This window comes from Carya illinoinensis, chromosome 1 (assembly GCF_018687715.1).
Source record: "Carya illinoinensis cultivar Pawnee chromosome 1, C.illinoinensisPawnee_v1, whole genome shotgun sequence".
In the NCBI taxonomy this organism is placed as follows: Eukaryota; Viridiplantae; Streptophyta; class Magnoliopsida; order Fagales; family Juglandaceae; genus Carya; species Carya illinoinensis.
Genome location: NC_056752.1, coordinates 3,383,157 through 3,398,023, shown reverse-complemented (window position 1 = coordinate 3,398,023; position 14,867 = coordinate 3,383,157). Strand labels below are relative to the sequence as shown.

The 14,867-nt window shown below is 33.3% G+C and overlaps 2 protein-coding genes across 3 annotated transcripts; both read left to right on the top strand.

Annotated features, from left to right (window-relative positions):
- Positions 1 to 1,147: 1,147 nt before the first annotated feature.
- Positions 1,148 to 6,635, top strand: LOC122306203 (upstream activation factor subunit spp27-like). The gene is made up of 6 exons (XM_043118641.1): positions 1,148 to 1,838; positions 3,972 to 4,086; positions 4,204 to 4,372; positions 4,851 to 4,907; positions 5,338 to 5,513; positions 6,253 to 6,635. The coding sequence occupies exons 1-6, from the start codon at positions 1,501 to 1,503 to the stop codon at positions 6,376 to 6,378; spliced, it is 981 nt and encodes a 326-aa protein (XP_042974575.1). The 5' UTR covers positions 1,148 to 1,500; the 3' UTR covers positions 6,379 to 6,635.
- A 4,056-nt stretch (positions 6,636 to 10,691) lies between these two features.
- Positions 10,692 to 12,942, top strand: LOC122306193 (transcription factor HHO5-like). Of its 2 annotated transcripts, XM_043118639.1 has the most exons (5): positions 10,705 to 11,062; positions 11,164 to 11,309; positions 11,415 to 11,730; positions 12,220 to 12,296; positions 12,393 to 12,942. In XM_043118639.1, the coding sequence occupies exons 1-5, from the start codon at positions 10,864 to 10,866 to the stop codon at positions 12,633 to 12,635; spliced, it is 981 nt and encodes a 326-aa protein (XP_042974573.1). In that variant the 5' UTR covers positions 10,705 to 10,863; the 3' UTR covers positions 12,636 to 12,942. The 2 variants fall into 2 exon arrangements, with proteins under 2 accessions (XP_042974566.1, XP_042974573.1); XM_043118632.1 differs by having other exon boundaries at positions 10,692 to 11,062; positions 12,220 to 12,942.
- Positions 12,943 to 14,867: the final 1,925 nt, after the last annotated feature.

The window sequence follows — 14,867 nt, the reverse complement described above, 5'->3', positions numbered from 1 at the left end:
ATTACTTATAAAATGAATTCTGAATTATGGAATTAGTTTCAATCTCTTATGCCTAAAATATTTTTTTGGGTGACAAATCATAAACATCGATGATATATTAATTAAGGTTATGTTTAACACTTAAGTTATTTTATAATTTTATAGATAATAATAAAATAATTTGAATTGAGATATTTTATTAAATTATGAGAATTGATAGGGAAATAAAAAAGTAGCTCAATATCTTAATGCAATATTTTAGTTATAAAGAAATTTTATAAAAATAATATTATAACTTAATGTAACTTGATATGTAACAATTATGTTGTAAAGTTAACTTTATTATAAAGGGAAAAGATATTTATAATTATGAATTGTATAACTACCGCATAATTATTTAAAAAATGAATAAAGTATGAGAGCTATATGAAAAAAATTAATTTTTTAGTAATATATTTCACTCATTTTTAAAACAATTATACGGCGTTTACGTACTCGTGATTATATGTACAATTATTCTATCATAAAATAAATTTAATAAATTACATAAAATTATATTAATTTATAAATTTATTTATTCACACTTTCCATTACTCAACCCATAGCTGACAAATAGCATATTAATACTACGTGACAATTCTTTAGTTAAATTTTTCAACCCATAAGTTATGAAAATTTTTAAGACTCTGTTTAAATATTGAGTCGAGTTGATATGACTTAAGTTATTTGTGAATAGTAATGAGTTAAAATTATAAAGTGAGTTTTGTGAAATTCATTTAAGATGAATTTAAATGTGTTTATATATTAAGATGTATTTAACTGTTAAAATGAGTTTAGATATATTAATGAAAAGTTTAAAAAAATTATGGATCGTGTAAAGAGATGTTAAGTTGAAAAATATTGTGAGTCTTACGTGTAAAGAAGTTTTAAATTAAAATAAATTTAATAATTTTAAAATTATATGTTTAGATGTTAAATTCAGTTTAAAATTAAATTAAATTAGATTGATTTAAATGTAATCCAATAACCTAAATGGGCCATGTGACTTTCTTAAAATTTAAATATTATTTTTTCTGAAAATTAAAATCTCAAACTGTAAAAAAGGTTATAAATAAATACAAAGTTTCTACGGAGGGTTATCCAGTTCGGTCATTCAGACACGTTTGTTACGTGAAAGTATCCGAAGTTGCCGAAACTTTCTCACTTCAGCCCACCCACCATCAACTGCGACGACCCCCGACGGATTTTGAAGATAAATGCGAGGGCAAATCCGTCCACTTGAAAGCTCAAAGGAAAGGGCACAATTTAGGAGTGGCCCCCACTTGCGTTTCATTGTAACGAGAAAACGAGTATGGTATGAAGCTTTAGAGATAGAGAGGGTCTTTTAGTTTATTTCCATATTTGTCCTCTTGTCGACGCCTAATTCCATTCCCCATTTCGGTTCCTCTCGGAATCCTTTTCTCGGTAGCCACCTGAGAGTCGCAGAGAGCGAGACCCAAAGCCGACCAGAAACAAAGGAAAATGGTATCGGACTCGGAGCTTATTGCTCGGCTCCGGGAATTTCTACGGAGCTCGGACCTGAACACGACGACCACGGCAACCGTGCGCCGAAAGCTCGAGGAAGATTTCGGCGTGGATTTGATGGACAAGAAGGCGTTTATAAGGGAACAGGTGGACTTGTTCCTGCAGAGCGAGCATGCGAGAGCCGAAGAAGATGGTGAAGCTGAAGACGACGAAGAAGGAGAAGACGATCAGACGGCAGCGAAGGCTAAATCGGAAGAAACCGGTGGTTCTGATTCTCACGATGAGGATGATGAAGAAGAAGTTCAGGAAAAGAGTAATGGGAAGGGTAAAAGACGGTCAGTTTTTATTTATTTTCACAGCGCGCGTACAAAATTTAAGTTACTTGTTTCTGCATTTGCAATTGGTTATTGACAAAATTTATTCTTATTTTTTCTGTAAATTGAAAATTCCTGTAGAGTTAAGGTCAAGTGTGCATAAAAATCGCTTCTTATAGAGGAAATGTGATTTTTTTTACGCAAATTGTGTGCGTGTTTGTTGGCCATGATAAACAGAAGTGCCTCCTTAGGGCATTATGGCTTTTGGTATAAGTAATTAATTTGCACATAAATATTTATAGGGGTTTGGAAACGCACAAAAGTTCAAACTTTGTTAGGTTTTTCTGTTTTGATTTAATTATGTTGGTCTGTTGTAGTTGTTAATTATAGAAAGAAAAGAAATTCGGGAAAATTATGGTTCTAAATGTTGTTACTATGTGCATTGTGTGTTTCAAAAGGTATCGATGAAGTGCATTATGGGTTTTCCTCAAGAAAGTGCATTTTCACGTTATTCATTGCTTAGTGTAGCAGCAAAGTCACATTAGGGCCCCTAGTTTATATCCACGACTTATTGATCATTGGAAAGGCCACCCTTTTTTTAAATATGATAGTAAAAGTGAGGAAGGAGATCGTGATTAGCAGATACTGAGAGCATCTATTTTTATTTGGACAGGTCCTTGACAAAATCTCGTGTCCATCATTCCCGTCAAGCATCTCCATCAGACTAATCATAGATGTTCAACGAACAATGATTTTGTGAATAATGATTCTCCCCTTCAGATTTCCCTTTTAATTTATTTATCAAGTCTCCAAACTTTATCAGGTGAACATTTTAAAAGGAAGATGGATACAATGGATCATTTTTTTTTATTCAATTCCCCGTATGTTATGTTTCAATAAGGTTATCATGTTTTTCAACTTGCTTCAGCTGAGAATATTTCTTTAATCCTTTACGTTATGATTTCAAGAAAATATTTTCAGAATATGTTTAATTCATGAAAGGAAGGTCCTTTTATTTTAACTTATAAAAAGAAAGGAAGGTCCTTTTATTTTACTTATGAGAAAAGGAAGGTCCTTTTATTTTCTCACTCTTTGAGTAATTCAGTTTTCATGGTTGCAATTTATTGAAACAGTCTTCCTTTGCTTTATAAAAAAATATCCAGAGACGGTATTTTTGTCTGAAACGATAAATTCATTGATTGATCGAAAGTGCAAGCTACAGTTCCCTTCTTTGCAATCTGCTTGCTTTCAAAGTATTATGTCATTCAGCAACATCAGGCTTTCCTATGTTTGATTTTTTTGTCTTTCAGTTTTGGCAAGTCCACTTGAAATTCTCTGAGAACTGTTCTTGTCCTGGAATTAAGATGAACCAGGTGTGTTTGGAGTTTTTTCCTGAAAGAATCCATTCATTAAAAAAGACCGTTTTTCCAATGCTGATCCCACCAAATTGGAGTCATGGGGTGACCTTTGCTATTGCACCAAACAAGAATCAATTGATATGGCCTCTAACTTAATCTCGTTATCCTGAGTGAAGATTTAGAAGTAATGGTCAAAAGGCTACACATTTTGAAATAATATGTTTCTTCCAATCTAAAAATCTCCAAGTGGCTTCACAGAAAAAAGCAATCTCTCTTCTTTACTATAGACGTGTTATCTGAAGTTGCATTCCAGACACCATCTTAAATACATAAGATCGTTGTTTCCCTCCACTTGTCACTGACTCTTTAAAAAACTTGTTGATTGTTTTTTGAGAGGGGTGGGGGGTGGGGGAGGGTTGTTGTTGGTGAAGCACGTGATGCTATGAAAGAACAGCATGTAAAGACAGGACAAATATAAAAGTCTAAGAAATCTTTTCCCAAAAATTAATTTTTCATGTATTGGGTAACTTTTTGTTTGTCTCTGCAATGTTGGAAATTGTTAATTTATTTTGAAATTTGTTTTACAATTGTTTTTTTATAGGTAAGTTGTTTTAGAATTGTTTGTTTTGTTATCAAATTTTTCAGTTTCCCATATTTTCTTAATTTCTTTTAACTCAAATGATATCGTGTGTTTACCTGGAATTTCTATTTTCTACATTGGCATGCATGATTGTAAGTGTCAACAGGCATTTCACTTCACGTGTAAAACTGATCATTTGCTTTCCTTGAAATTCAGGTCGAACAAGCCTAAAAGTGAGGTAAAGAAGAGAGGGGGTGGTTTTAGCAAATTATGTGGCCTTTCTCCTCAGCTTCAGGAATTCCTTGGGAAGCCTGAAATGGCGAGGACTGAGGTATATTAAGAAAGTATTGGAGAAGTTAGTTGCAATTTTCATAGTTAATCATGTGGTTTTCAGGAATCTTCATTACCGTAAAATCATCCTTTTTTTTTTTCTTTATCATGGTTCCAGGTTGTCAAGCAGCTGTGGGCCTATATTAGAGAAAATAATTTGCAAGACACTAATAATAGGCGGAATATAAACTGTGACGAACCGTTGCATACCCTTTTTGGTGTTAATTCCATTGACATGTTCCAGATGAATAAGGCCTTGTCAAAGCATATCTGGCCGTTGGACTCAGGTGATGGGATGCCATACCCCTTTATTATTGTTTTTTTTTTCAATTGGGGTTATTTGAGACGCTGGACCTGGAAATGGTGAATAGAAAATTATTTCTTGTTCTATTTTCACTGTGGTCCTTTTGTTGACTTTCTTTTACCCATTAGAATGCAGACTAGTGGTCAAAGGGCTTGGGATGAGCTGTAGGTGCAGACATCCTGGGTTCGATTCCTCACTAGGGATTCCCCTGCATTACCTAATGCATGGGCCTGGCAGGTGGGGTCGTGCATCTTAGGTCTACTCCCAGCCACGCCATTTAATAAAATAAAATAAAAACTGTGGTCCTTTGAGAAGGATTGTGTAATTAACAGCTTTGATGATCCCATCATGTCTTGTTGATGCTTTGTTATATCAATTGCTGCCTCACACTATCATCTATCTTCTAGTTTCAGCCTCATGTAAATTCTTGAAATGTTCTTTTGCTATATTTTTTGATATAGTTGTGCCGGTCAAATCAACACAGAAGGACAAGCAGCGGAAACAAGAAAGAGAAGAAGGTAGGATCATTTAATTCTTTGTATAGATTATATTATAATGCTTTGTTGTAAATGCTGCTTTGAGTTGATAGTTGGAGCAGCAATGGCCTTCTCCTCACCTATTGCATGTTGAATCCTTGATGATGGTGGTATAACTTCAGCTTAGCTCAAAATTTATATTTATTATGTGTGTTTCACATCTAAGTTGAAACTCATTTAAATATGTATTAGACTAGGTCTTTTAGTGTAGTGGGAGTCTATTTGATAAAAGCTTCGCTGGGTGTGCAGATCCGCTGGGGTTTGTAGCACTTGTGAATTTGACTAGATTCAACGAGAAAAAAGTATTTAGGTTATTGGAATGAATTTATTTATCTCTAAACAGCATATACTAGTCAATTACTTGTCACATTGTGGCATTCTTTTTATATACCTATCTTGATCTCGATTTCAGATCAAGATGAGCCAAAAAGGAAGGAGAAAAGGCAGAAGGGAGGGAAATCAGGTTTTCTTGCTCCTCTTCAACTTTCGGATGCCCTTGTGAAGTTCTTTGGTACTGGGGAAAGTGAATTATCACGGGCTGATACTGTAAAGAGAATATGGGACTATATAAAGCAAAACAACCTTCAGGTGTGTTGTTTCTTTCCTTGGTGCAAAACCATGATTACTTTGTCTTTAAAGATTTATATCTCATATATCTGATACCCTGGAATACAGAATTTTTATTCCCTCTACTGTGCTGGTTCCTTGATTGGGGTTCAGTGGCTTCCTTTTTCAAATTTTTTATTGCTGCATGAGAAGATTTGAAATCACGTCCAGTCCTTGATTAATTTTGCTAAGTTTAAAATCATGCTACCATTTTGGGTTGAGAAAATAACTTGTACCCATTCAGAAATGAGGATCACTATGACCTTATGTGCAAGTTTATGTAATGTGCTTGGCCCTTGTTTTCTGAGTTTATACATTTCCTTCTTGGTATAAAAACCTTTTTTTTTTCCCCTGATAAATGAAATATCGATACAACAGGATGCCAGGAAAGGGGGACATCTTCCAGGTGCAAGAGGAACACCAAATGGAAGATGAACTAGTTATTTACACTTTTCTGACCATTTATAACTTATAAGTGGACTATGTGCAGAATTGTGGGCTTCATAATGAAGTGGAATGTAGTCTACTTTTTACTTGTCAAAACAAACCAACCAAATGGACTTTTTACTTATCAGGAGAACAATTTTGCCATCACTATGCTTTAGTTAAAAAGCTTTGCTTAATATGGCCTTATATATATATATATAGGTGCTATGGCCTCTTTTTTGTGATTTTGTAGTTAGAAATTTACTCAAAGTGTGTTCTTTGCTTGTTCATGAAGGACCCATCTGACAAAAGGAGAATAATATGTGATGAGAAGCTGAAAGAACTCTTTGACGTTGACTCCTTTACTGGTTTCACAGTATCAAAACTCCTGGTTTCTCATTTCATCAAGACAGAACAGTGAGTCTCACAGATACTCTTCTTATGAAGCCTAACGGAATGGAAGTTTTGCTTCTAGGTCTAGTATCTTTATGTACGGCCCACAAACAGAGCAAACAAAAAATATTCTGCAAAGAAAAAAGAAAAAAAAAAGGGGGTCTTTTTTCTCTGGCACTTTTTACGACTTCTTCACGTCTTTTGTAGCTTTTGGATTGCTGAAGTTTTAGTATTTATTTTCTTTCGTTTCTGAAAGATGTGAATGACAAGGACAGTGTTGAACTATTCTTTTGTGCTTCTGATTCTCTTATTCAATCGACTGAACAACATAACATGCCAACTGCACAAGTAATATCTGGTCTAGTGCAAGTATGTGTATACATTAAGTTTCCTATTACAGAATCATAAGGAATTTCTTCCATACGTTCACATTCACATCCATTCCACGAACATTGCATTAGGCTGAATTTATCCTGTTTCCCTGTTTCTAAATCGAAGCAACAGCTGAACATGAGTTCTCTATAGGGATGTGCAAATAAATCGTGAACCTGATCCATCTAATCATCTTACTCAATCTGTCCGCATCATACGGAGTTAAGGCAAATATTGGTTTCAACCCGATGGACGTTGGTTCAACCTTGCAACCCAATTGGAGAATAAAATATAAATGAGCAGAAAATTGAAATGGAAAAATCACACATACAATGCATCTTACTTCAGGACTTGATAAGAAGAGAGGATCTTCTATTTTTTGATCCATTTGCTATTCATCCACTTAATGCATTGAACTTCCTTGCAGCTATCTTTAGATTTCTCATCATCTATTTCGACAGTCTCCTCCTAGCCCTCATATGGATCAGGACTGGAAGACTTGATATCCGTCTTCAGGATCCTTGGCAAATTATTGGTAATGTTCATTGTAATCAGGTTTGCATGTTCTGGGACTTACTTGGTCGAAACAAGAATTGGCTAGTTCTGATGGTTCTAATACGGGATATTCATTAATTCTTAAAACTTGGTCTTCTCTAGTTAATTGCCTTCTAGTCTCAGCACAAGCACGAGTTTAGTCTAGACTCACGCGCATCACAATTTGAGATTGGGAGAGGGGAGGCTCAGGAGACAAGTTCTTGAAAGGAGGAAGTTTTGGAGAAAGACAGATCTTTGTAGTATGTCCCTCCATATCTCCCACCGCCATCACCAACCAAACAAAAAATCTTTGAGAAACAAACCTGTACCTTTCATATATTCAAAAAGCATCTAAAAGATCCCTTAGTTTTTTTTCTTCACAAAAAATCCTTTGTTCAGTCAATGTTGCTGTTTTTTCTTCTGGATTTTATTAATGTTAATTTTTTATATGATGGCAACAAGGAGAAGCAACAACATTAAGCATTTGGTGTGAAGTAGGAAGATGGAGACCTAATAGTGATGTGATCTGAGGATAAAAAGTGGGAAATGAAAGAAAGAGAGATGATTTGCAATCTAGAGACATGTGCAGGTGCAACTGTATAATATCTGATTGTAATTAATTTAAATGAAAAAAAAAATTGAACCAATTGTTCAAGGCGGGTCTGACTGTTTATCTCTGTTTAGTGAGTCGAGTCAGCCCGCGTCCAAAATTAGTTCAGATTGATCGGGTTGCAGGCCTAGTTTTCTATGCTAAGTTCTTCTCGATCGTCTTTCTTGTATATTAGTTTTCAAGCTTCCTCTCTTATATCTTTCAACGAAAATATATTGCTTGTTGGTAGTGATCTTAGTTTATTACACAGAATCTAATAGACCAATGTGGTTTTGATGGTTTCATTATAATTTGGGATTGTGTCGAATGGATGTGAAAATTGTCTACTTGAATGAGCTTAGAAGAAGTCGACACTCTTCGGGATCAAACAAAAACGACTAGCAAAAAAAAAAAATGGATATTTCCAATATCGATTTGTAGAACAAAGTTTGGCATCCGGTTTGCTATGTTGATGAGGGACCTATTTCACGTGTAGAGTTATGGCAGTAGGACCATCAGTACTCATGACCAAAAACGACAAGTCGAAAGAAAGAAAAAAGTAAATAAAAATTTCCTATATCGATTAGCATTTTCTGATATGCCATGAAATGATTATTATATAAACAATAAATAATAAATAGCTTTGCAATAATTTTGCTTCAAGTGATAAAAAAGAACGAAATGATATTATTCTTCTTAAAATCGTTTAAAAATTATTGAAAAAAAAACATTTTATGACCATGAGGGTTAAAAACTTAACCAAACTAGTATCCAATAGTCATAGAGCTTATGAATCAATAGCTGGGTATTTAACAATCGATATTAAAGTCAGGTTCCATGTTACGAATTCAAGTCATGAAAGGCGAGACTTATAGGTAAGGTTAAAATGTCTTGGTATTATGTATGATCATCGTGTTAAGTTATTGAATACTAATAGATAAGTGAAGCTGCCAAAATGAAAAACGTTACTATCGAGTTAGTGACGATAGAGTGAATCGCCGTAGACATCAAATTCAGAAACGTGATGAAATGTTATGATTCTGAAAATTAAAAGTTTAACCAAACTAATATCTAACAGCTTTAAGATTTTTGGATCAATAGTTGAGTCTTTAATAAAATATAGCAAACTTACTTTTGAGATATAAGCATTGAGCTTACTCAAGACACGTGAATCAAGATTTCATTTATCCAAATAAAAGGAAAAAAGAGCCATGATTAAAGGAATGGTTGCAAATATTTGCATGCATGGAAAAGCATAAATTCTATTTGTCTATGTGATAAAAATAAAAAAATAAAAAATAAACAAAACCAGCCTCAGCTCTCTGCCCATCCTTAAACAAAGAATCCTTATCTCTATCAAAACTCACAAATCATTTCATCGTCTCACCTGTGGTCGAAAGAATTCGCTTTAAAACATGTCACTACCATCGTAAGATGGGAATCAAAACGATAACCTCGTGAGAAGACGATAAAAGCATTCAAGCATCCCACCGCCTCACCACGTGTCCGTGTCTTGTTGGAACTTCATCACCGCTAGTTTTCACCACCGTCCATTTTTCAACGAGGAAGTGCTTTCTTAAAAATGTTCTATAAAAATATAAATTTTAAGCGTAATTTGGATTGTGGGATAAGGTGAGATGAGAATTTTTTATATAAAAATTAGAAATTGAATAAAATATTATTATAATAATATTATTATTATTTTAAGATTTAAAAATATTGAATTGTTTATTATATTTTATATAAAAATTTAAAAATATTATAATAATGAGATAATATAAGATGAGATGAAATGTTTTTTTATCCAATCTAAGTCTAATAGTAATAAACATATGAACTCATAAATCGAGATACAATAAGGGTTGTGATGAGAATTCCATATTAGATATGTGTAGTGTTATTTAAAAGTGTTTTGCTACCCACTATTTACATATTATAATTTGATTTATAAGATTTAAATTTTAAAATCTATATTTCAAATTAAACTATATAATGTAGATGATGTGTAGTATAAAAATATTTAAATATAATTATTCTATTAAACATGAGCATTATTACAAAAGACTGTTTATTTTTTAGTTATTTTCTATCAAAATGATTATTTTTTTTATTAAAAATAGTCTATTCTCATTACAAATAATCATTTTTGTCACAAAATTGTCATAAATATTTAGTTCTCTTATCATGTGCTTGCTTCTTGAGTTACATGCAACCTCTTTTTATAATTATTAAAAAAATATAAGAAATTATAGTTGTTGCCACAAGTGTGATGAGTACACATATTATATAACGTATGGAAAAGTAATTACACATAAAATTTTTAAAGTTATGATAAAGGGAAAAAATACACAATGAGAAAGAAAATTATTCATAAAAGTTGTCTTATGTGGAGCTCTAATATGAACTCAAATTAAGTGTTGCCCTTATATATATATATATATATATTATAAAGTAAATCTAATATATTAAGAGTTCTGTTATATATATATTTATATTTATATTTTATATATTTTATTCATGTAATTGATTAAAATAATTATTTTATATTAAAAAAATGATGCAACTAATCATATTTATAAAATATATAAAAATATGTAAATATGACTCACGTAACATTTTTATTTTGAAATTGACTGATTTTCTCTAATTTGTAAAATTATGTGCAAACGCATAAGTCAACGACGACGACGTCGCCTTATTAATCAGGAGATGCTTTCAGTTTCATACTTTCATAACCTCAAGAATCTCTTTAATTTACAGCCACCGCAGTGACTGCGGAATCCAAAGATTCCCGCAACACGCTCCATCGACCACTCGGCGCGTCCCAAGCAAGTTTATGTCGAGTTGGCTCCAAGACGCGACGACACGAATGCGACTTTCCGTATCCAAACTTGTTCTGAATCTCAATATATATATATATAAATAAATAGAGTTTTCCTGTTCTTCGTTATCAGCTGTCATCTTGGCTTAAATCTGACATAGACCCAGAGACACAAAAAATATTCGAGAGTGAGAGAGATGGAACTAACCCTTGATTTGACCAGGGTCTTTGTCCCCATAACCGTCTCCGAACTCGTCACAGAAATTTCAACCGCCGGAAATAACTCAGAGAAACTGTTAAAGCTTCACGATTGTATGCAAAGATTGAAAGATGAACGAAGCAAGATTGAAGGTTTCAAACGCGAGCTTCCTCTCTGTATGCATCTTTTAAACGATGGTGGGCTCTCTCTCTCTCTCTCTCTCTCTCTCTCTCAGTTTTTAATAAATGTTTTGGGAGGTTTAGTTAATATTTATTGAACTTTTGTGGTGGGTATGAAGCTATTGGGAGGTTGAAGGAAGCAGCAATGCATTGTATGGAAAGCGATAGCGATGACAAGAAGAATTGGATGAACTCTGCTAAGCTCTGGATCACCGGCCCCGATCATGATTACAAGAAAGAAGAATCAGCTTCAGAAGCAAAATTGGTGATTTTTATTTTTTAATATTCAAAGCACTTGACAACTTTTCTCAAATCTGTAGGGAATCAAATTTCAAATGTTATCTTATTATTTGTCACAATTTTGTGGTAGCATGGTGAAGAAGACGATCGGTCTGTACTGGAGAACCCGATTCAGCCACAAAGTAACCGAAACATGGGAGGGAATTTTCCGTCATTGAAGGAAGAGAACGAGGTTTCACAAGTCACTAGCCTTTCGCTTATGACTCCACTGCCTGAACTGAATCCAAGCGATTCGGTTTCCAAAAGAAGAACCTCTTTTGGTTGTAGAGGTAGTAATTCTGGTTCATCTTTGTTAACAGAACCACCTAGGAAACAAAGGCGGTACTGGTCGCCGCAGCTGCACCGATGTTTCTTCGAGGCTGTCCAACAACTTGGGGGAGAGCAGGGTGAGTGAGACCTTGTAACTCAATAGCATGGAAAAGAAAATCTTTCTTGGACTTTGGTCTTTTCAGATTGATTACTTGTTTTTTTTGACGGTTAGTATGCAGAAAAGGAAATGTATAATGGCAGTAAAGTTCTGGGTTTCTTTCTTAGGTCTTTTTTAAGTTTGCAAATGTCGCAAATGGATATTATTTTAAATTTGCTCCTGAAAGTTGAAACCATAGTTAGGAATCACAAGGTGGCGATTTCATTGTTTTATGACATGCCCAGAAGGCAGATCAACAGGACCTGCTTTCTGAAATTATCACTTAAGAAGTTAAAAAACAAACCAAAAAGTAGTTCTAAATTCCATTGAAGCATGGTTCTATGGCCTCCCTTTTATTGACAATTATTGAAGTTTAGTTATTATTTACATCACTTTATTTTGTACAAGGAAAAGGTTCTTAGGCCCTCTCTGTGGCGTACTTAATTGTTTGGATGGTTCTCCTTTGCAGTGGCCACCCCTAAACAAATTAGAGAACTCATGCAGGTGGATGGTCTAACAAATGATGAAGTGAAAAGCCATTTGCAAGTGGGTATTCATGGCCTGTTTTCTCAAGTTTTATCCTATATAATTCCTTCCTCTCTTTTGTTTAAGGTGATTTATTTAGATATCATGCCATGGCAGAAATACAGACTTCATGTCCAAAGACATTCATTTTCTTCATCTGCAAATGGTTTATGGATGGCCCAAGATCAACATAGAAAACGCTCAAATCCAAAGACCTCTCAGTCTGGTTCTGCAAAGGGTAACCTTCTTGCTGATGGGTCTGCTAAAGGTCTATTTAGTATTGGAGACGACAGCAAGGTAGCAGAAGCAGATGAGGAATCAGATGGTCATAGCTGCAAAGGTGGGCTTCAAGAGCCATGAGAAGATTGTGCAGACTCTCATTAAACCCCCAAGAGATTTCAGATACAAATACCCATTGGGGATTCAGAATTTATGAACATATAATTACTATTATTGACACAGAGAGAAGAATTCATAATTTCATACTAACGTTGTTTTTTGTCCTTTGTTTTCTGGAGGAACTACTTCAGAGAAAGGTGATAAGGTAGGTTGTTCCTCTGTTTTTGAAGAGGTTTATGCTATGGCCATAGGGGACATATGAACTCTAAAGACAGACGACAGTCTCTTTTCAAACGATGCTATCTGAAACATGTCTGAATTTAACTTCCTTGCAGTTATTTGTGATCTGATGTCTGAATTTGAGGTTTGATTTTGCCTGCCCATATCGCTTTATTCTTTCTCTATCCTGGAATCAGCTCCCAAACAGAAGAAGAGACCTTTTGCAGTAATTGTTAACATCTTTTCTCAACTTATGATTTTTTCAATATTATTCAAACAGTGAAAATCGTAGACAATGTGATGTTTATATGCAAAAGAGAGAGAATAATTTCTTAATCTATCATGATTATGTAATAAAATAATATTATTTTTATTTTTGATTTGATGGGTTTAAATTCAATAAAAAATATTATTATCGACTACCGTTCACTGAATTTTTATCTCATTTTCAAGCATTCCTTAAATTATAAAAATTAATACTAAAAAATTTCATACCATAAAAAAAATATTTGACCGTTAAAATAGCTTGATGTTATCTATTTTTAATATAATTGAATCAGGACATAAAGTATAAGTTTTTAATAATTTAAAAATGTAATATTCGGATTTTACTAATTAAAATTAAAGAAGAGTAACTATGTCGCCTGCGAGGCAATCACCGGGCCGCGTCGGGCCAGGCCTGTCTTTTGCAAGCGATTGAAATGGAGTTCCCTCCGGTGGCCTCTGTCAATTTAAGGAAAGTCTCGTTATGAAAGATTCCCACATAAACTTCGGCATTCAGGAGGAACTTCGGCGACACTGATGCTTCGACTTTGGTATTCAAGAGCCACGACCGGCTCAATAGGAATGGGGCCTAAGGCCGAAACTTTTATTGGAGTTTTTTTTTTTTTTAAAGTAAAATTAAATAAAATTATTTTAATTTTTATATTATATTTTTATTTATAAATAATTCCAATTGTTTGTCAAGTAAAATTATTATTTAAGATTTTATACTACATTTTCAACTAATAACCGACTTAATTTTTATTAGAAAAATTTTAATTTAGAGAGGATTTTATCAAATCTAGTTTAATAAGACATGCTTTAGACTTTTAGGGGCCGTTTGGGAACACTACTACTTTTAGATATTCTCAAATTCAAATTTTTCTTCCATTTCTCAAACCAAATAAAACATCTTAATTCAAACTATTTTACTACTATTTACATATATTCTTAGTATATAAACAAACCCTAAAAGTAATTATAATTATAATTATCAATAAAATTCTATAAATAACCTACACATTTGAAAAAAAGTAGGCCCTTGCCTTTTCAAAAATCATACTAAATTTTGTATCAACACTCAAAAATTAGATTTTGCTATTTATAATTTTTACATTATATATTAAACTAATAATGACAAAAAGATAAGTGTATTCTTAGAAGAAGAATACTTGAAATAATTATTACGTAGGATACTTTTAAAACTAATAATGACATAACATCTATTTAATATTTTTGATGTTATTTTATTAGATTAATTAATTTTTTAATTAAATATTTTTTCTTTTAAAAAAATTATACTTTAAACTTTTTTAAAAGGGGCTTCTTCTTCCACTAGGGCCTTAGGCAATTGCCTACTTCACCTTATGGAAGAGCTGGTCCTGTTAAGAGCACGTCGATCTCGCAAACAAGTAACATCCTTCAATTTGTATCTTTGGTAAGTTTGGATTATGAGTTGAGATGACATGAGCTGATTAGTTAAAAAAAATATTATTATTATTTTAATATTTAAAAAAATTAAATTATTTATTATATTTTATATAAAAATATAATAATAATTAAATAAAGGAAGAAGTTACGAGCCGATTGGGTGCCTTTTATGTTTTTACACTCACCAGTGACGATTTGCCACGTAAGAGTTACAAGAAACTCTATTCTATACCTGCATGCAGGAAACTTCATTTTATACTTACATCAGCAGCAATTCCTCTCCTCTCTCTCTCTAGGGCAGTGATTTCCCCACCCCCTCCCCCATGTAGCGCCTATTTCCCC

Bases quoted from the DNA above. Each gene is read 5' to 3' on its own strand.
- LOC122306203 (XM_043118641.1), top strand. From the start codon at position 1,501: ATGGTATCGGACTCGGAGCTTATTGCTCGGCTCCGGGAATTTCTACGG. The intron at 4,087-4,203 runs GTATATTAAGAA...TCATGGTTCCAG, and splicing joins CTGAAATGGCGAGGACTGAG to GTTGTCAAGCAGCTGTGGGC. The intron at 4,373-4,850 runs GTGATGGGATGC...TTTTTGATATAG, and splicing joins TATCTGGCCGTTGGACTCAG to TTGTGCCGGTCAAATCAACA.
- LOC122306193 (XM_043118632.1), top strand. From the start codon at position 10,864: ATGGAACTAACCCTTGATTTGACCAGGGTCTTTGTCCCCATAACCGTC. The intron at 11,310-11,414 runs GTGATTTTTATT...ATTTTGTGGTAG, and splicing joins CAGCTTCAGAAGCAAAATTG to CATGGTGAAGAAGACGATCG. The intron at 11,731-12,219 runs GTGAGTGAGACC...TCTCCTTTGCAG, and splicing joins ACAACTTGGGGGAGAGCAGG to TGGCCACCCCTAAACAAATT.